This window comes from Cervus canadensis, chromosome 2 (assembly GCF_019320065.1).
Source record: "Cervus canadensis isolate Bull #8, Minnesota chromosome 2, ASM1932006v1, whole genome shotgun sequence".
Lineage (NCBI taxonomy): Eukaryota > Metazoa > Chordata > Mammalia > Artiodactyla > Cervidae > Cervus > Cervus canadensis.
The window spans coordinates 17,270,040-17,295,616 of NC_057387.1; the positions used below are offsets into that span (position 1 = coordinate 17,270,040).

The window sequence follows — 25,577 nt, forward strand, 5'->3', positions numbered from 1 at the left end:
TTCTCTCCCCACCTGTTGAGAGTCCAGTGTAACACACTGGGCATTACAGCCTTCCTGTTCTTTGCCCCTTCCCTCCTACCCCCGTGGTGGGACACCTACTCCCAACCTAGCTCTGCCAAGGAACATTCAGGAACTCATTTGCAGGGCTCCACGGAGTGAGCTGTAGACAGCCCATGCCCTGAAGACCAGCTGGCTTCTGAGCTTCTGGTCCTCAGGCAATGGGGATGTGATTGTCTCTGTTCACATGTGTTCATGGGACACAGGCTGTCACGTTCCCACACTTGACCTTGATCTTGTCCTTGTTTACAAGGAATGATTACAGCTATTTTTGTGGAGTCAAGAAAACCAGGTGTGGGGAGGGAGGAGGTGCTGATTGTTCTTTAGCACACTCACTCACCCTCTTCCAGGCCCTGGGAACCTCACTTTGAAGGGTGTGTTGTGAAGAGGGAGCCCACTGAATATCTTAATTCTCCACTTGCAGAAGCTGCTGTGTGGCTGAGTTGCAGTTTCTCTTCTGTGGAATTAGCCTTTCTCTCACTCCCTTGGTGTGGAGGGGGATGGGGTAGGCAGTACTGCTTTACAGGAAATAAGGAGGGTGCGGAGGAAGGGAGTGACTTAGGGACACTCAGCTCTAGGAGGTGCTTTCTCGCCCACACAGTCCTCCCGTTGGGTGAGATCACTTCCCTAGGCTCTGATTGGCTTCCGAGGAAGCCTTGGCCATACTGATTGGTTCCAGCCACTTGACATGCAACAGTCACGGGCGAGCTGCGTGTCCAGAATAGGGACTGGATAAGGAGGCAGCCACAGAGAGCTGTGGATGCTGTCATAGTGACCTTACTAAACATTTGAAAGCCATAAAGATGGGAGGCGGGAGAAACTTCAAGAAAGTCCCCAGCCATATTTAGGCAGGCAGATTGAATTCCCTGCGGCATTGAGTGATAGAGACTGGCAATCTACTGTTAGATATTTTTGACCCCACTGTAAAGAAGGAACAGGGGCTGTGAGTCCACTGAGGGAAGGCACCTTAAAAGCCAGGTTTGGGTGTGGTAGTTAAGTGTTAGGTAGTCAGTGTGATAGGAAGAAGCAGCCAGGAGAACAGAGAAGGAAACTGAAATAGAGACAGAACATTCCAGAGTTATTGAGCAATTGGTGATGATTGATGTGTTTCCTTTTCTAGTTCTCTGAGGTATTGTGTGAGTGTGTTGGAGGGAGGGGCCAAGGGACCTGTCTCAGGGGTTTTCCATAGATACAGCCTATGATTGTGGCTAGGAAGAAATCAGCAAGAAACAAAAATAAAAGACCCTGAAAAAAATCTCCTTTTGCCTAACTCACCTGCACATACACACACACCAGACCTTATCTGGTTAACTAGATCTGTGTCTATGTAGGGGGCACAGCTGGCCTCCTTAATCCCACCTAATGCCAGCATGTGTACTTAAAAAAGAGTGGGAACAAAGAAGAATTCGAGCTAAGAGACTGAACACACACCTCTGCCTGCCTCTTTACACGTACATTGTCTTCCCATGAAATAGGGGAAAGGATAAAGGTTAGAGTGGCCTCTGGGGAATCTGTTGTACTGCCTCAGGGACCAAGTGTCAAGAGAGATCAGTCCATTCTTGGACTGTTTCCTATCTGGCCTTCTGTCCTTCCTGGCAGGTGACCTTGCTGAACAAAGCCAGAGACAAGGGACCCAGCAGCTTCCCCAGATTCCGGAACAGTTCCAGGAATGAGCTAGACTGTTTCCATTGACCTTTCCCCTGCTTTCCATAGGCTCTGTTGGGCAGGCTGAAGCTGAAGCCTAGGGCTCAGTACATGGCATGGGTACTGCTAGTACCCATGGGGTACTAGTACATGCTAGTACCAAGGGCTGAGGTCAAGACACTGCTTACAAACACTTAGAGAGGCCCCACACTGTTCTTGCTCAGCCCTGTATTACATGTTTGCTAGTGCTAACAGATTGTTACCATGCCCATGACCTAGGACGCTCTGGTCCCAGGCAGGGTAGATTCTTAGGCAAGAATCGTATCCTTCCCTACCCTATGTGACATAGCCTATTGTTCCCCTCCCGCCTTGGGCTGGAAGCTTGAGATTGGGGTCTGCAGGTTTGGGCTCAGGAACTCAAGTGATTTGAAGGAGTGCTAAGTGGGAGATGCAACATGCAGTTTAGAAGATAGGGAGTGGAAACTGAAGAAAATTAGAGGGTCAAATATTGGATGCCCAGAACACCCATGGTTGAGAAAAGGACGCGTATTTTCCTCAATTCATTTTTTAAAGATTTTTTAAAATATGGACCATTTTTTAAAAGTCTTTATGGAATTTGTTACAATATAGCTTCTGTTTTATTTTTTGGCCACCAGGCATCTGAGATCTTAGCTCCCCAATCAGGGATCAAATCCAGCCCCCACTCCCACCCCCACATTGGAAGGAGAAGTCTTAACCACTGGCCCGCCAGGGAAGTCCCCTCAATTCATTTTTATTGCTGTTGAACTTTGAAAGGAAGGAAGGGTGACTTGTAGGCGTAGGCTAGTTTAAGAACTAAGCCAAGGGGGAAGCTGCCATTTCAGCTGGACAAAGCACTGATTTGTGGTCCTAGCTTCACCATTTCATAGCTTTGTGCCCTTGGGGAAGTCATATCCAGTCTACGAGTCTCAAATTCTTCATGTGTGAAGCAGAATTTAGACATCCACAAAGAATCTTTCAAGTCGTTGTTGATCCGCTGCAAGAATCCAAATGGTCCTGAGAACAAAGGTGAAGACGTGTCCAACTTTTGCTGAACTCATTCCATCCGCTGGGTTTCCCCACCTCATTTTCAGCTGGACATGCTAAAGATATCTCAGGCATCTAGCAGTCCTTTCCAAGAAACTGCTTCAGCCCAAGTAGCCGGAGGATCAGCAATTCCATTAACTAGCAAGGAAGAAGAGTTCAAGGTCACAACCACCAAGCCAGGACTCAAGGAGGCTCCTAGGGAATTTCTGACTGAGGAAGGGGCCTATGGGGCAGATCTCCTCTATCCCTCTCACATAGCATGTCTGGCCAGAGGATAAAGAGGAGAAATGAGCTAAACAGAAATAGCTCCCTTAGCTAATACAGCCAGAACAGTGGTGACCTCTTCTTCACTGACCTTTCCCCTACTGAGACTTACTTTTTCCCCAAGATCATTTGGGACTAGAAAGCTGGAAATAAGTTCTAGTTTCCTAGAATCACCTCAAAAAGGGCTTTGCCTTATCCCTAACAGGACTTAATTTGCCATTTTGTATTCTGGAGGGAAAGGAGGTTCCCTCTGCAACTCTAATGGGAGTCAGTGGAAAGAGAGTGATCCAACCCTAACTGTAGGAGCTGAGAGGCTAAGTGTGAGCAGCCTGGGCACCAAGACTTTTGGGAAAGGAATCCAGGGATTCGTCAACCCAGTCCTGACCAATGCAGGGGGTGGTGTGCCCCAACGACCTCTGACTCTGGGACTGTTCTCCATTCTCAAACTTCTCCTCCTCCTGGGATTCTCAGCTGCGGACTGGGGGTTCCCAAAACTTGGACCCCTGCCTCTCCTTGAATCTTCTCCACCCTGTAATTCCATTTCCCTTAGTATAAAATGGACAAGGAGAAATATCCAATTGTGTCTCTAACATTCTCTGTTACACTCAGGGTGGCATTAATAGTGGACTTCCTTGGTGGCTCAGAAGTACAGAATCTGTCTACCAACACAGGAGACATGGGTTCAATCCCTGGGTCTAGAAGATCCCCTGGAGAAGGAAATGGCAACCCACTCCAGTGTTCTTACATGGGAAATCCCATGGACAGAGGAGCCTAGTGGACTATAGTCCATGGGTTCGCAAAGAGGTGGACACGACTTAATGACTAAACCACCACCACAATAGCATTAATAGTGCTAGAACAGGAGGGAGGTTAGACCTGTCTTTGCCACCAAAGGAGTGGAGGAAACAAACTTAAGCTGAGTCAGGGACACAGATCTGGGGTACTTCCTATCTTGGAAAGAATAGATGACATCCCATGTAGATGGGGAAAGGAGTCCCAGTGCTCATCCTCCTTATATTCTTCGGTGGCCAGAGAAACAGACATACTAGAGAAGAAATTCTAAGGAGGTCAAGGTAACTCTTTGCCTCATTTTTTCTTGGGCAGGGGCGGTAAGAGGATGTGAAACAAAGATGGGCTCAGTGAGAGCAAGGACAGATGCTGACTAGTCCTTTTCTCAGCCCTCCGCTTCCTGTCTGCAAGCCTCTTCCTTGGCCCCTGGACAATGATTCCTGTACGACCATACTTGGCTGGTCTTGGCCCTTCCCCTCTCCCATACTTGGCCCCTGTTTTGACACTAGCTTTTCACCCTGAGCCACCACTCGAACACCGGTCCAGAGCTATCAGGGGTGTCTACAAACTTCTCAGGAGCTGGGCTGGGCTGGGTCAGGAGGGGTGGCTAAGAGCCAGAAAGCAAGCTTGTCCCTCCAACTCATTGTCTTTCAGATTCCTTTCCTCTTCTGACTCTCTAGCCACATCTTTCTTTCCATGTCTCTTTTTGCCTCATGTCTTTAGCATCATGCTACTGAAATTAGTTTACCAACGGGTGATATGGTGAATATATTTGGAGCCGCAGACTACACATGGCACATCTTCCAGAATGTCAATTTTACTTTTAAGATTTGGTAGGGGAAGATACACTATTCTTACACGAAAACTACACAAATATATTCTGCCGTGTAAATCAAAACTTGTAGTTTTTAAATATAAAACAGATACTTCAAAGACATTTCTGGCTTGTGACAGGTTACTTTGGATGGTTCTGGAACCCTGGGGGGGGAAATTCAGTCTCCGTAATCTTAGGGGTCCTTCAGAGGAAATACTAGGGAAGCTCTGCTTAGACCAGAGGTAACAACCTGAGACAAACCTTAACACCAGACAAGGGTATAAAGAAGTGAAGCAGGTGAGTGGAATGCAATAGGAGATGGCGAGAACTGATAAATGTGAGTCTGCTTAACTCTTAGCTCCAGCGGGTTGATGCCACCAAGGAGTGTGGGCTCAGTGTTACCAAAGATGGTTACTTTCTAGGGGGAGCCAGACAGTGGGTTTTACTGACATCTGATTGTTTAGTGTTTGTGCTGTACTTAGTCACTCAGTTGTGTCCCGTCTCTTTGTGACCCCATGAACTGTAGCCCGCCAGGCTCCTCTGTCCCTGGGGATTCTCCAGGCAAGAACACTGGAGTGGGTTGCCATGCCCTCCTCCCGGGTATTTAAAATGTTTACAACCAATTCAAATATTGATATTTAAGAAAAAACTGTAGAAATGTCTAACTACCTGCAAGCTGATTCCACCCATGGGCCCATGGTTTGCTGCCTCTGACCTCTACCAACATTTCTTCTACTTTCCAAAGGTATGTGTGGCCCAAACCTGGCCTTCCAAGACCTCCAATTCTCTTCCCAAGAGCCGGGGGCAGTAAGGTTCAGGAGGCTGAAGGAGAGAATGGAGCTCTCCTACAGGACAGCTCGGGAAGTATAACTAAAGAGAAGCCTTTGGGTACCAGTGGCAGGCAACATTTTCTCCAGCAAAGCAAAGGAGCCGTTGGTTACCACCCAACCACCTTTCCCCTGATCTTCAGGGATATGGAGCTGAAAACATATTGGGATCTGAAACAGAAATCAAAGATTCCTCAGAGTTGGAAGATGAGGCAAGCACGAAAGATGAAACAGAGAAATGGGAGAACAGGAGACAAAGGAAAGAAGGAAACTGTGAGCCTGGATAGGCGAAGGAGGAAGTTGGAATATAGACAGGTGGACTGGAGAGGGAGGGGTCTTTAGCCACAGAACCATACAAGGAAAACACAGTTCTCACAGTCATGAACACCACCTCTCCTCCCAGCAACTGAAATCCTTCCTCTGTCCATCTATCCAAGAGGTTAAAAATATCTGAGCTGGGTACCCAGCCAGACATTTCCAAGAACCTGTTTACTGACTGTTTGATTGACTTGGAGAGATGGTCAGCAGCTCCATCACTCAGCAAGGAATAAGAATGGACCCTGAGTGACATCTCAGGACTCAAAGCCTGTGGGTTTCACAATTACATCCCCATGTTCTGCCTCTCCTCTTCCTTCTCCCATCACTTTATTACCTGAAGATGACCAACCAATTGGTAGTCAGAAAAACTCCAGCCTTCAGAGCCTGTCCATTCTTTTCTCCATACATAACAGGCTCCCTAGGGGCACAGCAGGGTCACACCAAGAGAAGGGTCAAGACAAGACAGGAATAGCCTAAATTGGCTAAATTGGGCTTCATCAGTGGAGCTCACCTCCACTGGTTTTTGTGCTACTCAGTCATGCATTTACCTTAGGGAAGTAAATCAAATGAGATGCAATGCCTTCAAATGAGGAGTCACGAGTTCTTCGTAGTGTCACATTGTATATCCATCACTCTCTGTTTCTCAGTTTATCACTTCAAGTGGGAATCTTTCCCCTGAAATTGTGTACTGAAAAGATTGCTGTTGTTTAGTTACTGAGTCGTGTCCAACTCTGGCAACCCCACAGTACTGAAAAGTTGAGAGCTCAATTAACTAATTTCCAGAAGGTGGAGTAACTCCAGAGGTCTGTGAAGCATGCAGGAGTGTGAAAGAACTATACCATGGGAGTGTGCAGAGGGCCTGTCCTGGCCCAGTGGTCGGGAGTCCCATTAACGGGCCACCTCTCTCCCACCACAAAATTAACTAAGGTGGAGTCAGCTTCTGTACCCTGACCTCTTCTCAGACTCCTTTGTTCCCCCAGCACGGGAAGGGAATTCAGAGGAGCAGAGAGTGGTGTTATTTATGACAGGTCAGAGGAAGACAGTTCAGGGGACATACCTGGGACTGAGCTAATCAAGGTGGTAGTGGTGAATATGCCTTCACAATATTTTAGATAATAAGCACTTGTTTCCAGACTTTCCTGGTGGCACAGTGGATAGGAATCCACCTGCCAATGCAGGGGACATAGGTTCGATCTCTGGTACAGGAAGATCCCACATTTCCTTAGGACAACTAAGCCCGTTTGCCACAACTACTGAACCCAAACTCTAGAGCCCACAAGCTGAAACTATGGAAGCCCGTGCGCCTAGAGCTCATGCTCTGCAACAAGAGAAGCCACCACAATGAGAAGCCCGTGCACCAGAGCTAGAGAGTAGGCCCTGCTCTCGTTAATTAGAGAAAGGCCATGAGAAGAATGAAGATCCAGCACAGCCAAAAATAAATAAATATTTAAAATTTTAAAAAAGCACTTGTTTGCCATTGTTGAAACACTTCCCACAGATTTTTAAAATCATTACAGCAATCTTCTAAGGTAGGTAGTATTATTATTTTCCATTTTACAGATAAACTGTAGCACAGGTTAAACAAATTGCAAGGTCATACAGTTTGTTAAGTGGTGGAAGTAGGATTTGAATTTAGATAGCTTGACTCCAGGGTACATGTGCCTAATTACCACACTATACTATTTCTCCTTAATAGTATAAGAAGGCTGATCTTGAACTTCTTCTAGGCTATAGACTCACCTATTGGGCCAGGACCGCAGCCCTGGATTTGTAGCTATCTTTGAGAGGGAGTTTTTCAGCTTAGGAAATGGAAGTGGATATAGGGACAGAACAGAGACTGGGACAAAAGTTGCTTTGTTTTTTTTTCCACTCCAGAACTACTGAGTTCAGGATGCTTGAGACAAGGGCTGGGCCACTGGAGGGTCGGCAAAACATTTTCCTTATCCATCTTACGCATTCTGTCACCTAGAGATAGTCCGTGGAAGGAATTCTAGGAAAAGGTCTATATAGTAGTGAAAAAACTGGTCAAAAGTCACTTCTTCAGCCCAGTTCATAACCTTTAGCTCTTTTTTTTTTTTTTATATAACCTTTAGCTCTTATGTGATTTTTTTTTTTTTTAATTGACCAGGTGCTTGGGCAGATCTTCTCCATACTTTTCTCTCCCAAATTATATCTTTGTTTTTTCCAGTCTGTTCAAAGTTATCAAGGTGGTCCAGGATCCTGATTGTAGAAGTATCAGTTATTTTCTTATTAATTTTACTTTCTCTAGCTATTTTCTCTCTTTAGATAGTTTTCTGTCTGTCTTCTTTTAGATCTTCCTATACCACTTTAGACCTAATGAATAAATGGTACTAAGAACTGGATCTCCTTTAATGGGTGTATGTGTAGGTTATAGTTCCTTAAAAATTAATAGACATATGAGAAGAGTATGGGAAAGGAAGACCCAAAATATCGACCCACTTAAATGGAGAAACAGCTGGGCTAGGACCCAAGGAAGACTACTTAAGTGGGCCCATATGTAGATGTCCTGAGGTAAGGTAGGAGTTGTGTATCAAAGTCAAAAGGAAGTCCAGTAGAGACTTTTGTGCTTTAAGGGAGGGATGTATTTCCTCTGGGTGAACAGCTATAGCTGCCTACTTCCTTCCTCAGATTTTTCTGTGCTGTTCAACAGTCACTAGTCACATGGAGCTAACTAAATTTAAAACAAAAATAAAAATTTAGTTTGTCAGTAAAAGCAGCCACACATTTCAGAGCTCACTTGTCACCTGTGAACAGTGCCTACTGTATTAGTGCAAATGTACCACCTTTCCATCATTACAGAAGTTCTGTTGGACTGTACTGGATTTGAGCTATTAGGCTCCTGCTATCAGGAGGGGGTGCATATGTTCTGGCCCTTCAAGGCTCAAGTCTCTATGAGACCTTGGCTGTAAGTTATCTACCCTCTCCATCCCCTTCTTGTATCACACTCCAGTAGCCAGGCTGTGTACACAACCAGAGTTGTGTGCTCCATGGTCTCCCCTTCTCTTTGTCCTGCCCTCTGGCCAGCTCTTGTCCTTGCCCCACCCCTCCAGTCCCTGGAAAACAAGCTCCAGAAAAACTTTTCCATCAACTTTGACCTGGTTTCAAGTCTGGTCATAGATTTGAAAGAGGGAGGAGGCCCTAAATTCGTGAATAGGTAAGAAATGGAGGAGGCAAAGGTGAGGGTGAAGGTTACAGTCACCATGGCAACAGAGCTAGACCCTGATGCCTTGATAAAGAAAAAACAGGAGGCGCAAAAGAGCTACTGAGAATGAAAGCTGGACACAAAGACTGAACTGGAAAAGAATCTTTTCAATCCCACTTTATGTTCAATTTACATTGATTTTATCAACGCTGTTGGCTCAGATGGTAAAGAATCTGCCTGCAATGCAGAGACCCAGGTTTGATCCCTGGGTCAGGAAGGGCTACCCACTCCAATATTCTTGCCTGTAGAATTCCAGACAGAGGACCCTGGTGGGCTACAGCCATGGGATCGTAAAGAGTCAGACACAACTGAACTAACACTTTCATTTTTAATGAACTTTCAGGAGTCTGAAGTTGGGAATTACTATGTGGAGATCCACAGAAAAGCCAACCCCCCTCTCCCAATAAAGGCTAAGACTAGATTTGTCTGCAGAAGTTTAAACGAAACACATTTACTGAGTTATGATCATGTCCCTGGATAGGAATTGTTTTAGGAGCTGCAGCGATTAAAAAAGAAAATGGAAGCTGTCTTCAAAAAACTTGATATTCTTAACTGTAAAAATCCTTTAGTCCTGTATTATCTTGTCTTCCTACATATAAACGTTTTTACTGGCAAGAAACTATGATGAAACCAAAGTAAGAAATAAAGGTACCGTAACACTTTCCTCCCAAATGCCCTTACAAAATTCATTTCTCTGTATTTCAGGAGCTCATTAAACAAGCAAAAAAAAAGCCTTATATACTCCTAAGTTGAAGAAATTTAGTAATGATTAACTAAAGAAGTAGAAAACTAGCTTAGACCACCAAAAGACCCCACTATTCACTGAAGTTCTTCAGTGAATTGGACAAAAGACAACGTAGCTCAAATTCCTTCCCTCCTGACCCTCCTAACCCCCATGCTGACTATAGTTCTTAGGATCAATAAGAAATGGTTCCTCTATAGGGTTTTCAACAATCTGAGTTGTGAAGTAAGGGGGAAAACTCCTTTAGGCACATTTTCTTTCTAATAACTTCAATATTATCTCACAGACAAGAAGAGAAACATTTTTTTGCCATTAAAAAAAACTTTATTTTAATTTTTTTTTTTTTTTACAAAGAATACCCCCACCTGGGGTGAAAAATATATCTGGTTAAGTACAAAATATAGTTTTTCTCATACAAAAAGATATACAATTAAAAAACAAAAAATGAAACCACCTTCAGCCCACATACTTTTTTCAGAAAAGGGTAGATAGAGCTCAGAGCTCTGACACAGGACAGTGAACAAAGTGCTAAGGCGGAGAGTGACTGACCAAGTGCTACAGACTGCAGTTGAGACAGGGGCTGTCAACAACCCTGTCTCCTAACACTGGGCAGGAAGTGAGCCCTTGGGGCTTCTGTGAAGATCTGCCTTCTGATTTCTCATGGCAACATCTGGATGCTCTGATCACAGTGTTGGGGCATTTTATCTAGGGTTTCTCCTTGGGTTTGGAGAAGTCACAGTGGGCAAGGCTGATAGCAGCAACCCTTCTCACGTAATCAGTGTCAGAACTGCAGAATTCCGAACACTGGACAAAGTCTCAAAAGCAGTAACACTTTTTCTTCCCTGTCATTGTGCTTACCCCTAGAGACATAGTAGACCAGTTTTAACTTCCATCTGAGAAAGGAAAAAACCCCAAATTTGACACAAACTAAAGTGCTAAGGACATCGCCTCAGAATCAATTCCAAGGAGTCACATGAAAAAAAAAAAACAAAAAACATTCTCCCACATAAAAATGTTTGCCAACAGGAGAACACAGTGCAATAGGCTCTAAAAATGGCTTTTAAGACCTCTGGTGGGGCACAATTACTACTGCTTTATGACTGATTAAAACTACTTTCTAAACAAAGAAACTTAAGAGTTCCTCCCCTTTAATTCACAGGGGAAGCTTGCTCCAAAGTCCAAACCCAATCAATTCTGGAGGGCTTTTCTTTTTTTTCTGTAAGTGTACAAACAATGGGGAACAATGGTTTTAAGAACATCCTTTTCCCAAAGTTTTGGCCATGACCATTTTTTCTTTTCACTTTCTTAGTTTTCTAAATGGGCTCTCCTCCACATGGCAGAGGTTCAAGATCTATTGTTATAACAATATCTATTATATAATCCCCTCCATTCAACTGTGGGAACACCATTCCAGGATGCCATTTCTACCCCTTACTCAAAATTACTGAAAATGCCTCAATTTTCAAAGAGATTCAAGAAAATGGGATGGGCCTTAAGTTTTTTTTCTAATGTGTTTTTAAACCCATCTAGCAAAAAACTCTATCACATCATCTCGCTGGCTGAGGATGAGTGCGCACCCTTTAAGGCCCAGGAGATTGCCTGCAGATCACCTCCTACACTGGAGAGTCAGAGGCTGGGGTGGACCTGTACCCCACTGTGGAGACAATGTTGAGTCTCTAAAAAATTAAAGAGTCCAGGAAGAGAGCTAAAAAGAAACAGGTAGGTACAACTGCTTCTTTTCTTCCGCATGCTCACTGCACATTGTTGTTCAGGATGCAGGGATCAACCTGGGAGGAAGAAAAGAAAACGAGTATTTTAGTTTGGGTAAGGAAAAAAACAACAATCCAGTCTGGCAATCCCAAGAAGTTAACTTCCTATAAAAGGCTTAGCACAAATGTAGTGGTAAATGACAATTCTTACCTCAGAATAAGTAGGTGGTGGCATGAACCTGAACTCTGGAGCATACATAAAAATAGGGCTGTCTTGAGAACCATCTGTGTCATCTAGCAGAGGAGTAGTGGGGCTCTCCAACCGGTGATCTTCAGCAATGCTATCCATATAGCAAGGAGGAGCTAGAGAGATAAAGCATGGAGATAAGAAGCCCAGCCAAGAAAAGCCTAACCATCACAATTTTACAAACCCACCCAGGCCAGAGGGGAAACAATGATATTAGGTGTCTGGCTCACCTTCTGGGGTATCTGGGATGTTCAGGTCTACCCAACTCATCTCAGAGCTGGTCTGGCTGGCCATGCTGGACGTCCGGCTGCTGAGGCCTGACCTGCTGCCAATAACCAGAGGCAGGTCAAGAATGACTTTCTTGGAGCCAGGGACGCTAACGTAGATCTAGAAAGGAAGACATCAGTTTGTCAGGCTAGAAATCTGGAGAAACGCCACTATCATTTTGACGAATGAACAATTTTCTCTCCAACCCCATCCACCCACTCACCAGTAAGGAGTATTCAACTCGCAGGATATTGCAGCCCAAGATAGAAGGCCTGATTTTCTGCACCCGAAGGCTCTTGCCACGCCATGATGCACAGGTTCCGGAAATAATATGATTGCCTCTGACTGATGACAACTTCTGCGTCAGCACCTTGGTTTGGCCATTGGCAAGGTAAGTGTGGCGGGCTACAATGGCAGCTTTGGGGATCACGATACGGGAACATGTATTCTCAAAATCAGCATGGATGTTAATCTCATCACCTGGCAATGAGAAAGATGAAAACTAATGCCCAGTGCAGTCCATGACTTTTAATCTGTCCCTGCCTCCTGCCCTTACTCCCAAACCCACAGTTCCTGTTTTAGGTCTCCCATTTTAAAGCACTAGATTTTTACCTTCACAGAATCCTTTTCTGTCAATTCGTGCAGAGACAGACACCCGCCCATCAGGTATGAACATGCAGGAAACTTTCTTCTCCTTTTTAGCTGACACAGGTTCCTATGTAGAATGAAGTGGAAAAAGGCGTTTTGAGAATCTCTAGAGATCGTTTCTCTGCTTCTCTTTCCACTGCTTAAAGTAGGTAGTTTTCCCTCCCACCTTGATGACTTAAGGACTTGATTCCCTGAAGGGCTTCACTTTAATGCCCTAAAAACCTGACTATTTATCTCTGAAACCCAGAAGAACAGACTCTTAAAATGAATCTCACCAGTAAATCAGGAGTATTGACATCCACTAGATCCATCACTTCAAAGTTTTTCTTTGTCTCTTGAGTTGGCTGGCTGGGGCGATCAAGAAAAGCCTTCACCCAGTAGTCCACACACCCGTATTTTCCTTTGAAAGATGTTCCCAGAGGCCTTTATCAAGAAAAAGCAAACAATTTAAAAATGCTCTCCAAGAAGAGTAACTGATCTAAAGTGGGGAAGATTTTTACAGACAGATAAGATCACAGATGCATTTAGTTCATAACCTACCCCTGAGGAAGTTCAAAGCCGAACTTGTATTCATATTTGTTTCCAGGTCTCATGATCACCATCTCACTCTCACCTGAAGGGAGAGAAAAAGGAGTAGTTTCTAGGTTTCTTGTTACACTTAAAACGCATCTGTGCGATAAGGAATTTTTGGGCAGCATGCAAGAGTTATTGCAGAACCCCTTATGTTCTTAAATGAGATTCTGATGCATTCGCTGAGCAAAAAGTTGCAAAGCCCTGCAGTGCTGAAAGGCTCAACCTATTATCATCTCAAACAAGAAGCAAGCAAAGAACAAGCAATTATGAAGACATAAAAATCTTTCAATAGCTAAGTCAACATCCCTCAGAATCACCCGCAGAACACAGCACCCTGAGAAGTTGCACAAATCACCCTTTTTTGGGGGTGGGGGGGAGTTTGCAAGTTAAAACTAAAAAAGATAAAGAAGCCACACAAAATTCAAACCTCACAACCCAAGCAACTTAGGATCTACAGTGTGGGCTTTATCCGTATCAATTCTCTTCTTGAATCCGCTTTCACCCTCCAGCAAACAGTTGGGTCACTCACCAGCTGGTTGGTCCTCCAGGAGAAGCGTGTCTTCGTAGCGTAGGTAGTCCAACGTCTGCTTGCACTGCTGGGATCCCTGCATCCACAGGACTTTGGCCACTCCGCAAGCCAGGATCCTGACAGCTTTGACTCGAGTGACTTCACACACTTCCACTATCACCCGGCCAGCCACCTTCTCCCCACTGCCGTACACCTTTTCGGGGTCGTTAAAGACCACCTCGAAAGACTTGATCTTCTTGAACATCACCATGTTGGGCTGGGTTTGCTTAAGAGTTAAAAATGAGTACAAAACAAAACTCTCAAAGAATCCTTTGCTGTTAAGTTAAAACTTTTTCACTTTTCACTTCTCTACTAAATTTTCGAAAACACGTCCACCCAAAAATGTAAGCCGCGAATTATATCAAGAGATTGCAAGAGAAAAATAAGCTTTCTTTTCTTTCTTTCCCTCTAACAGCTGGAGGAAAGCGCCAGATCTCAGCGAGAAGGCTTCACGAGCTCCACCTTAGAAGACGAAACGCTAGTTTGCAACTGAGAGCCGGAAACTGCTTTATATAGTAGCCCGGCAGGCAGGTCCACGCGAGCGCTGGCCTGGAGGCTCGTGCTGCCCTCGTGCACAGCTCTCCCATTGGCTGCCCGCTCCTTGTTTACCAGGAGCCCCACCAATCAGCGAGGTCGCAGCAGCGCGTGGACACAGTGTGCTCCTGGCGGGGAAAATGGTTGTTGTGCACCGCTGCGGGGCTGGGAGGAGGGGGCGGAGGGGCTATAGGGCGGCTTCCGCTGTGTCCAAGGAAGGAATGCTTCGCTGACTCCAAAATTTAGCCGAGGCCAGTGGTCTTCGAAGGGCGGGTGCGGATGCTTTTGGAGTGGGAGCTATATTTTGAGGTAAAAAGAAAATGTGCTTATGATGGAATTTCGTGCCTAACCTCAGCCAGTGTAATTAATTTAGAGGCGACTGTTTATTCCCGGCTCACAAATCGCAAGTCGTGTGAAAAATAATCCCAGAGCTCCAAGAATACTTTAGGATGGGGCGGAGGACAGGGAGTTCAGTCGTTACTGTTCAGGAAGATCCCCTTTGTCCTTCTCTTGCCCCCCCCCCCCATCGCTCTTAAAAATCAACAAATAACCCCCTGCCCCTTCCCGTTCCCCCCATAAAAAATCCCGGCTGTGTGGGAAGGAAAAGAGAACTTGTCACAAATTTTTAACCTCTCCAGTGGTCACAGCAAAGCGAATGTGTGGGACTGACTGGCCACCCACCACTCCCTTTCTAGCCCCTTGGTCTGGAGGCTGGGGGCTCTGGTCTGTGTGCCTCTGCCCCTGCGTCCTCCACTCGGTTCTCTCTGTTCTCTGGACCGGTACAGTACGGGCGTGTCCACATCCTGCGCTTATCCCGTCATCTCTTCAGTCCCTGATCTGCAGAGTTAGGGAACACTTTATTTATGTTCTCCCAGTTACCTCATTACCTCTTCGTTAAAGTGTGTTCTTTGGGCTCTGATTATCTCACTCACTCCCTGCTTCTCCAGGAAAGTAATTAAAAAAAAAAGATGCTTCACTCTAGTCATCTTTTCCCTGAGTTATTTTAACTCTCTCGTCTTCCTCCCCTTTCCAACTTACTAAATCAAAGGTACACCTCTAAATCTGCTGCTCACATTCCTCACAGCCTTCAAGTTAGTTAAAAGCAGGAAAGTTATCATTTGTCACAGAGAAAGTGTCGGGGAAAGAGGGCCGTATTTCTGTTAGAAGGAACCATTCTGCAGTCTTTGAAAAGTTTTTCCCTCTAGACTGTTTAGAAATAGGTAAGAAAGGGAAGAAAAGACAGAAGGATCTTTAGCACACTGTATGTTCAAGCTAAAAGAAACCCTGACTCTTCATCCTGTGTTATTTGGCGCTCTGTCAGATGGGTTTTTCCCTAGCTGGCGGTGAGGTGCCTTAGGAGCTGACTCCTGAGAAATTTTTCATAGATGCAATTAGAAAGACTTGTATGCACAGATACAGGAATTCTCCCTTTTCTTTGATTCCTGAGTTCCTCCCTCCCATAGGTTGGAGAATCAGGAGATTATTACCTCATTTCTTGTGCTAGAAAGAGGAAGACAGTGTTCCCAAGATTGAGATGGGGAAGTAAACAAGAAGCATTAGAATATACAGAGATCCTACTCTCTTAGCAAGAAGATGGTTATTTGTTGCTGTGAAGGATCCTTCTTGTTGTTTGCACACCCTAACTGGGTTGACACCCTAAGGCTAACAAGTTACAACCCAACTGCACTATTAAGCAAGCTCAAGAATCAGGCATCAAGACTACTGGAAAACACACACCCACAGGACCAACCCCCAGAACAAAAAGGGGAACATGTTGATCCTTAGGGTGTGTGGGTTTGAGGCGGCACCCTCTTTAAGAAAGTTAACCAATAAGGCCTGAGTTGTTTTTAGTTGGTCAACAATATTGGTTGAAGTAGGTAGAGCAAGGAAGGCGAGACTCTCACTAAAGTAATTTGAAAATGTTTAATTGTAGCTTCCGAGAGAATTTTTAGGTTGATAGATGCGGAAGTGTACGTAAATCTGAAATACCAAAATGTTGACAAATAAGTACATACATAATGACAATATTATTAAACAGTGTGTGATGTGTAACTGCATAAATGTTGAGGGGCAGGGAGGCGAGGTGAGTGTGACAGACCAGGGTGGTATATATTTGGAACATCTTAGAGAAAGGGGAATGCCAATATTTACTTGGGCACAGCTATGGAGTACTGACTTGCTTTTTTTTTTAATCTTAATACCATTTTCTTTTGCTTTAAGTCCCTCTCTTGGGCACCAGTTTCTTCTTCCTTTCCCGGTTTGCAAAACTTAGTGCAGACCACTTGTTTGTGTTCTTTTGTGCCTGGGTTCCCTTAAATGCCAGAAAACGATTTCACTTTGGCAGCTGCTGCCTACCAGGCCTGTAGCCAGGACATGTTCTGAAATGGAGTTGTCCTGGACAGAGTTGTTTACAACCTTTCACCTTATAACCTGGTATTCTGATAAAAACGTGCCTTCTGATTCTTTTTCTCAGTTCCTGTGCCAAAGAAGAAAAAATCTTACAAACTTCTGTCCTGAAAACAGAGTACAAACATTTGTGGCATGCAAGGGAGGAAAACAGCAGGTCCAGTAAGGAACAGCAAAGGAGGACTAAATCCAAGAGTTTTGCAGATTAGATCATCTTTACCTGTTCCTTCCCCACCCTCTTCAATCCCAGTATCAATAGGAAACCAAGGGATGATTGTTGTTTGCTTTACAGGAGGTGGTTGAGCAAAGCCAAAGCTTCTAGTGAGAGAAGTGCCCTCTATGCTCAGTTCCGATCAGATACAGGAGCTGATTGCATTTCTCTTTTCTTTATGTTCTGATAAACATTTAAGACTCTAAAGACTCAAGGTTCCTAATAGCCCCCCTTTTTTTCCCTTTTAATCACTACTTTCATTTCACTCTGAAAATTTCCCTTTTACTCTTATCTTTCCCATTTTCCTCTAGGGAATATTAATTTAGAGACAAAAAAAGGTTTAAAAGAGAGGGTGGCATTTGAGGCTGATCAACTTTGGACATTCCTCCAAGTCACTGAGCACCTGTAATGGACCAGGTCCTTGACATAATTATCTCAGTGATATTTTATTTATAGATTCATCTGTCACCTTGTTCTAGAAGGATTTAAGGTTAGATTATTTCATTTAATTCTCACAATAACTCTGTGACTCAGAGTTAAGTCAGGCTCAGAGGGTTAAGTAATTTCCCTGCAGTCACTGATTCTGTAAGTAGAGCAAAATCTTGAACCCAGGTCTGTCTGATCTAAAGTAGGTACTCTTGGGGACTTCCCTGGCAGCCCAGCCATTATGTCTCCCTGCTTCCACTGCAGGGGGTGTGGGTTTAGACTCTGGTCAGGGACTAAGACACCTTGAGTGTGGTGTGGCCAAAATAAATAAATAAACTAGGTACTCTTTCTAATGTGTTGTCCTGCTTCTCAGTGCTTTAACACATGGTTTCTTGTTTGATCTTCACTGTAAAGGGTTTAGGATAAGACTCATAAAATATTAAAGTTAAAGGGGACTCTAGCAGTCATATTTTTTTAAAGAGAGGTACTTCCTTATTTTAGTTAAGTAGACTTGCTCTAGGACATATAGCTAGTAACTGGTGGAGCCACTCTCCACTCAGTTTAAACTGAGGATTCTTAATACTTAATCTAGAGTCTTGTCTCTAGTTTGTTTTCTGAAGGTTCTTGTTTCTCAGTTTAGCTTTAATTATTAAAAAAACAAAAAACAAAAAGACACTTCATCTGAACAGATTGCTGGTTGCCTGGGGTAGGGAGTAGATGAAGTGGGTGAAGGGAGTCAAAAGGTATAAACTTAACAGTTAAAAAATAAATGTCATAGAGATGTAATGCACAGCATGGTGACTATAGTTAATAATACTATATTGCCTATGTGAAAGTTGCTAAGAGAGTAGATCTTAAAAGTTCTCATCACGAGAAAAAAATCCTGTAATTATATATGGTGACAGATGTTAACTAGGCTTATTGTGGCGATCATTTTGCAACATATCTAAATGTCAATCATTAGATTGTACACTTGAAACTAATATAAGGTTGTATGTCAAACATACCTCAATTTAAAAAACACTCATCTTGGGGCTTCCCTGGCGGTTCAGTGGTAAAGAATCAGCCTGCCAATGCTGTAGACACGGGTTCGACCCTTGATCTGAGAAGCTCCCACATGCTTTGCAGCAGCTAAGCCTGTGGGCCACTATTGAGCCTGGGCGCTAGAGCCCAGGAGCTGCAACTACGGAAGCCTGTGTTCTGCAGCAAAGGAAGCCACTCCATTGAGAAGTCTGAGCACTGCAACTAGCAAGTAGCCCCAGCTTGCCTCATCTAAAGATAAGCCCCAGCAGTTTAGAAGACCCAGAACAGCCATTAAAAAGAAGAAATCATCTCATCTTGAAGTCCATATTTTATGTTTATTGGTGTCTCTATTTTTCTACTATGTTGAGGAAGGAATGGAGATCTGAGAGTTGTCCAACTTCAGGGAAAGATGGAGAGAGGAGGTGAATTAATTTGTTTAAAACCACTGCAGACTCCTTTAAGATATTTCTTAAGGTAGCCTTATGATATAAAAGACTTTTTTCTCTTTTCATGCTATCACCCATATGTTTTCTTTCATTTACTGTCAAATTTCTTAAGAGAATAACTTTTACCAGCTTTCTCTGTTGGCTAAACTTGTCCCTTTGTAGCCTGGCTTCTGCTGTCACTGAAATGATTTTCTTTACGTTTCCAGAGGAAACCAGAGTGATTTTTTAGGTCATATTCCCCTTGACTTCTATATAATTTGAAAACTGCCATCTTTGTAAATTTAAATGTTCTTTTGGACTTTATCCTTTTCTCCCTTGTCAGAAATTCCTTTTTTCTCTGCCCCACTGAAAGTTTTTCTGCTTGGCTCTCTCCTTTTCTGTCTTCAGGCTTTGCTGTTCAGTTTTTCCATCTGTACATCACTCATGGAAACCTCTAGCCTGTCTTGAAAGTTCTAGTTGGCATCGCAAACTCAACTTGTCTAGTATGGAATTCATAATTTTCTCCCTGTGCTCAAACTCACTTCTTACCCTTGTTTCTTTTAATGGGACCATTATATGTTCCCCTAGATATCAAGGCATAAAATCTAGAAACTCTTCAATTCCTTCCTTTCTGACATTCCTCACATTCAGTCAATTGCCAAATTCTGAAGAGGCCATCATTCCAGTGTTTTCCTAGAAGCTGTTATTTCTTACTCTCCTGCCATCACTCTGATTCATATCCTTGTTATTAATACTTTTGCATAAATTATTTTTGATAGTTTTAAACTGATCTTTCTGCTGTAATCATAAACCTCAACTACATTAATCTTACACAGTTGAGTTCCTATCTGTTCTTTGATGCTCCCAAACCCTCTGCTTACTGAATCAGATTGAAATACTTCAATCTACTTGAAGTCTTCACAAAGTGACCTCAACTAAACTTTCCAGTCTCATTTCCCACTATTTCCTCAGAAATGTACCCTACTCCTCAGCCAAACCTGAGTACACCGTGTTCCCCTAATATATCTTTCTCTGCATTTGCTTATACTTTTCTCTCTACCTGGAATGCCTGACTTTCCTCCCCATCTCTACTTTTTAAAATCCTACCCACTCTTCAGTAGACAGCCAAATAACTTTTCCTCTATGAAACCTCTCCTGATTCCCAAATCCCCTTATCTCTCACTTTATAGCCAAATAGAATTCCATTCTCTTTGAATACTCCATTCCACATTTTTTTTATATTTCTCGTATGGAACTTACATGTAAAGTTTCTTTTCTCTCCTATGGAATGAATTCCTAGAGAGCAGGATCTGTGTCCTTTTAAATATTTTTATTCTTCATAGCATCTAGAAGAGTACATTTCATAGAGAAAATATGTTATTAAATATAAATTGAATTGATAGATTGGGATATGTCTGTGCAATAGAATATGCCACTAATTCAGATCCTAGTATTGTTTCTTATTAACAATAAGAAACCTAATCTCAGTTCCTCCTGCTACACTTGAACATAACCAGTCCCTCTTCCTCAAAGCCTATGGCCCAGTTACGTATAGAGCAAGAGTGGTGAGGCGGTGAGAGGTGATGGTTTGTTTTCCTATGAGGGACAGTTGGACTGTACTGAGTTTATAAACATGAGGGAGCTGGGACATTTTGTGCTTAACCCAACTTCCCCTTTTCTGAGTTCTTTCTTACACAATTCTGTAATTCAGTTGGCTCAGCCCTGCCACCCAGTGGATAAATTAAAGTACTATCGAGATCCTCTGCTTCACTGACTATGCTAAAGTCTTTACTGTGTGTGGATCACAACAAACTGTAGAATTCTGAAAGAGATGGGAGTATCAGATCAGCTTACCTGCCTCCTGAGAAACCTGTATGCAGGTCAAGAAGCAACAGTTAGAACCAGACATGGAACAACGGACTGGTTCCAAATTGGGAAAGGAGTACGCAAGGCTGTATATTGTCACCCTGGTTATTTAATCTTATAGGCAGAGTACATCATGAGAAATTCCGGGCTGGATGAAGCACAAGCCAGAATCAAGATTGCTGGGAGGAAGATCAACAACCTCAGATATGCAAATGATACCACCCTATGGCAGAAAGCGAAGAGGAACTAAAGAGCCTCTTGATGAAGGCGAAAGAGGTGAGTGAAAAAGCTGTCTTAAAATTCCACATTCAGAAAACTAGGATCATGGTATCTGGTCCCATCACTTCATGGCAAATAGATGGGGAAACAGTGGAAACACTGGCAGACTTTACTTTTTTGGGCTCCAGAATCACTGCAGATGGTGACTGCAGCCATGAAATTAAGAGGCTTGCTCCTTGGAAGAAAAGCTATGACAAACCTAGGTAGTATAGAATTGAAATGATGCTTTTGAACTGTGGTGCTGGAGAAGACTCTTGGGAGTCCCTTGGACTGCAAGGAGATCAAACCAGTCAATCCTAAAGGAAATCAATCCTGAATATTCATTGGAAGGACTCATGCTGAAGCTCCAACACTTTGGCCCCCTGATGCAAAGAGCTGACTTACTAGAAAAGACCCTGATGCTGGGAAAAATTGAAGGCAGGAGGAGAAGGGGACGACAGAGGACGAGATGGTTGGATGGCATCACCGACTCAATGACATGAGTTTGAGCAAACTCTGGGAGGTGGTGATGGACAGGGAAGCCTGGCATGCTGTAGTCCATGGGGTCTCAAAGAGTCGGACACGACTGAGAGACTGAACAACAACAACAACAAAATCAAGATCCTTAGGCCACACGGAAGCATTTCTGAGACCAGAAACTTGACCAGACAGTTCCCCTGAGTGAGGAAGATGATTTTTTGATCTCAAGAAGAAGGAGATATTTTTGCAGAAAGGAATATTGCAATATAGAGAGCTCAGGAGGCTTGCTTAATTCACAGAACTAGGACTAAATTCGTCTAATTTATGGTTTGAAAATCTTGCCACTAGCACATCTCTGATCCTTAAAAAAAGAAGCCACCTCCTTTGTAAAGATTTCTCTGATTTCTACAAGCAGATTTGTCACTTTCTTTGTATTCTCAATAGCATATTGGACATATTTATCTATATTATAAATGTTAATCATATATCTGTTTATTTGTTCCTCCCTACTAAACTGAGTTCCCCAAAGATAGAAGCCATGTTTTCTTATGGCCTGGCATAGTTTAGGTGTTCCAAAAATTCTAAATAAGGGTCAAAGTCAATCCATAGGATTATTTTAGCCTGATCAGTTAATGTGTCACATATTTAGCACATCCCATTGCCCATTCTTCTGGTTTTGGTTTCTTCTCCAGCACTGATGGTATTCTCCCCTGTAGGCTTGGTCGTGGTAGATGCAGGGCAGTGACCTCCATAAAGAGAAAATTAAACCATGGCAGAACATTTTCTGTTTCAGGCACTACACTTTTCAGCAAAGGACTTTTTTTTCCCCCCTTTATTTATTTATTTATTTTTTCAGTGGGTTTTGTCATACATTGACATGAATCAGCCATAGATTTACACGTATTCCCCATCCCGATCCCCCCTCCCACCTCCCTCTCCACCCGTTTCCTCTGGGTCTTCCCAGTGCACCAGGCCCGAGCACTTGTCTCATGCATCCCACCTGGGCTGGTGATCTGTTTCACCATAGATAATATACATGCTGTTCAGCAAAGGACTTTTTGATTCTTTGCTGGAGTAAGGTGGGGTTGGAAGGCAGGATGAAAGACTGATTAATTTTTTTAAAAATCCAGCTTAACTAGTTCCTCATAGGTAGAAGTGGAAGAAGAATGCTGTATCAAAGACCTATTACACAGTTTTTATTGGGCCTTTGTTGCTGTGCAAGGGCTTTCTCTAGTTGTGGAAAGCCGGGACCACTCTTCATTGCAGTGCACAGGCTTCTCATTACCTTGGCTTCTCTTGTTTTAGAGCACGGCCTCTAGGCATTTAGGCTTCAGTTGTGGCCTGTGGGCTCTACAGTACAGACCCACAGGCTTAGTTGCTCCAAGGCATGTGGAATCTTCCTGGACCAGGGATGGAACCTCTGTCCCCTGCATTGGCAGGTGTATTCTTATCTGCTATACCACCAGGGAAGTCCACAAAACCCTTGATATTCAAAATATCGGTTCTTTAAACCAGTAGCAAAGAATGATTCCACAGTAACCCTGCAGTAGAGGCAGAATCCAATTATATTTCTTGATTTCGCTTTCACTTTCTCAAAGCTGACCCTCCAATCACACACATACTATATCTCAGGAAACACATGTGACTTATTTCTTCCTAATAACTATTAGGAGGATGATGAATAATTTGGTTTGGGAGTGGGCAGGAAAACTGAGGAAGGCCTATTATTTTCTAATCTTCTGCCTTCCTTCCTTTCCTTAGTGCTGCTGCAGTTTCTTGGCACTGATTTTGAGAACCTGCAATTACTGGACCGTGGAAATTATCTCTACTTCCTCGAGAAGAAATGTGGGAAGGAACTTGCCATGAAGTATACAAGGTGGGGTAAAGTGGGTAGGAAGGGGGTTGGGTGGGTTTGAAAAATGATGGAGGTGTCCACAAGTATAAGAAGTTAAGGGGAAATACTCAGGACTGGCCAAGGTAGAAATGCAGTCTCTTTATTTATTTATTTATTTTTTTCAGCTCAGAAGTGTCTTTAATGACCCCAGCGAGCAATCAGCAGAGGTTCCCTGAGAGGTTCAGGAGGGGGTCCAGGGACCTTGGGCCTGGAAGGAAGGGCCATCCTCTCTCCGCGTGACCTTTGGGAGCTGCTGGGTGGAGGCTGTGGGAAGGGGGTCCCAAACACAGGGCCTCTGGGTGCTGCATATCTCACAGCCGGGATGGCCTGGGGCATTGATGAAGGTGCACGAAGGGCAGGGCCAGCCGGGCTGAAGGGGGCTGGGCAGGCTAGAGTTGGCTGGCTGAGGGGTTGGGGGCAGCCCCAATGACTGCAAGAACAGGCGCCTAGTTTCCCATCCACCTTCTGGGGGCGTTGAGGACTGTGTCCTGGGGCTTCAAGAGGAGCTGAGAGCAGGTAGAGGAAAGCAGGGTCTCCATCCCGCCAGATCCCATAAAAAGCAAGGCTGTGTTCAGGGACACACAGGCACCTCCCGATGACCCAGCGCCACACGGCCGGTGGGAAGCGGAGCTCTGAGAACACCTGCTCCTGAGGGCCCTGATGGTCAGTGGGGGTGAACCTGCAGTGAGACATGGGCAGAGGACGCAGCGTCTTCAACTGTGACCTGGAGCCTGATGGGGCCAGGAGGAAAGCAGGCCTCCTGGAGCTGGACCCTGAGGGCCACATGATGCTGGGCCAGGATGGCTGCTGCTTGGGTTTCTACCTTCTCATCCCTCATGGCTGCTGCTTGGGCTGACCCTCTACAGCCCGGGTCAGGCGCCCTGCCAGCTCTTCTTTCTCCATCAAGTCTCCAGGGCTCCAAGGACGATCCACCTTGGGTTGGGGGGCCTTGGGTGTGGATACTTCAAGGGGACTGGGTGGGGAGACAGGGCGCGTTTCTGGGCCTAGGACTGGGGGCAAGCTGTCACTGCGGTTCTGTCCTGCCATGGTAGCATCTTGGACTAGGGCTGCCCACCGCTGAGCTTCCTGAGGGTTGGCGAAGTGCAGGCTGAGAGTCCCAGGCCCTCCCGGTGGAGGCTGCAGCTCATGCTGGCAGGGGCCTCGGAGTGTGTATGAGACTGACTCCAAGGGCCACTCCAAACTACCGCCCCGGGGCCCGCTCCCAGCATCTCCAGCCGGAAGCGCCCTGGTCGCTCAGGGTCCGCACTCAGCTGCAGCCTTCGCAGCTGGGCCTCCACGTCCAGGCCGGGGCCCAGCGGCCTCACCGCGGCATGCACAGCCAGCAGCACCGCGGCCAAGCCGGGGTCAGAGCGCGCGGCCAAGCTGCCCCCCGGCGGCCGCAGTCTCTTTTTTAAAATCAAAATAATGTAATATAACTTAGTCAAAAATCCCATAATTTTAATTCTTACATAAAAAATCAGCAGTTCTCAGTTCACCCTAATTATTTCTCTTTCAATTATTTCAACTTTTTAATCTGGTATTTACTTCATATTTCTTTTTTATCAATGAATTAATAATTGATTTTTGATTTTGGCTGTGCTGGATCTTCGTTGCTGCAGGGCTTTCTCTAGTTGTGGTGTGCGGACTTCCTGTTGCAGTGGCTTCTCTGTTGAGCACGGGCTTTAGGTTCACTGGCTTCAGTAGTCGTGGTACACAGGCTTAGCTGTTCCTTGGCATGTGGGATCTTCCCAGACCAGAGGTCAAACCAGTGTCCCCTGCATTGCAAGGCAGATTCTTAACCACTGGACCACCAGGGAAGCCTCTCATATTTCTAAATTATATATTTCTTCTTTTATTTCTTAATTTATAAGTATTTGACATGAATTTGAGCAAACTCTGGGAGATAGTGAAGAACAGGGAAGCCTGGCGTGCTGCAGTCCATGGAGTCAGTCGCTCCATCGTGTCCAACTCTTTGCGACCCTTGGACTGTAGCCCCCAGGCTCCTCTGTCCATAGGATTCTCCAGTCAAGAATACTGGAGTGCATAACGATTCCCTTCTCCAGGGTATCTTACCCACCCAGGGAGAGAACCCGGATCTCCTGCATTGCATGCAGATTCTTTACCATCTGAGTCACCAGGGCAGCCCAATATTAGACATATCATACTCTCTTTTTGCTACAGTATTTGAAATTTTATGTGTCTTATACTCCCTATCCCTATCTTCCCATTCCTCCTACCTCATCCTCCTGATAGAGTTATATCACAATTTTGACCAAATCAGTAGTCAATATTTACATTA

The 25,577-nt window shown here is 44.5% G+C and overlaps 1 protein-coding gene, 1 long non-coding RNA gene and 1 pseudogene across 4 annotated transcripts in view; 1 reads left to right on the plus strand and 2 right to left on the minus strand.

The window, feature by feature from the left end:
• Window positions 1-9,873: 9,873 nt before the first annotated feature.
• On the minus strand, window positions 9,874-24,778 carry LOC122433896 (annotated as a pseudogene).
• On the minus strand, window positions 10,045-14,249 carry LOC122433902 (thioredoxin interacting protein). The gene is made up of 8 exons (XM_043456948.1): window positions 13,717-14,249; window positions 13,155-13,227; window positions 12,890-13,037; window positions 12,579-12,681; window positions 12,190-12,446; window positions 11,930-12,086; window positions 11,664-11,815; window positions 10,045-11,530 (listed from the first exon to the last, which is right to left on the minus strand). The coding sequence occupies exons 1-8, from the start codon at window positions 13,964-13,966 to the stop codon at window positions 11,495-11,497; spliced, it is 1,176 nt and encodes a 391-aa protein (XP_043312883.1). The 5' UTR covers window positions 13,967-14,249; the 3' UTR covers window positions 10,045-11,494.
• The window catches only part of LOC122433910, a 34,159-nt gene continuing 29,444 nt past the window's right edge, over window positions 20,863-25,577 (plus strand). For 2 of the 3 annotated variants that reach the window (XR_006267206.1, XR_006267204.1), the window contains exons 1-2: window positions 20,863-20,922; window positions 23,146-23,260. This is a non-coding gene — a long non-coding RNA (uncharacterized LOC122433910). Of the gene's footprint in view, window positions 20,923-23,145; window positions 23,261-23,403; window positions 23,527-25,577 lie in introns of those variants that run through there. The other variant, XR_006267205.1, reaches the window with a different exon arrangement.

Coding starts and splice junctions, on each gene's coding strand:
- LOC122433902 (XM_043456948.1), bottom strand. CDS start 13,966: ATGGTGATGTTCAAGAAGATCAAGTCTTTCGAGGTGGTCTTTAACGAC. Junction 11,816..11,929: donor CATCCCAGATACCCCAGAAG/GTGAGCCAGACA, acceptor TTATCTCTCTAG/CTCCTCCTTGCTATATGGAT. Junction 11,531..11,663: donor CACCACCTACTTATTCTGAG/GTAAGAATTGTC, acceptor TCTTCCTCCCAG/GTTGATCCCTGCATCCTGAA.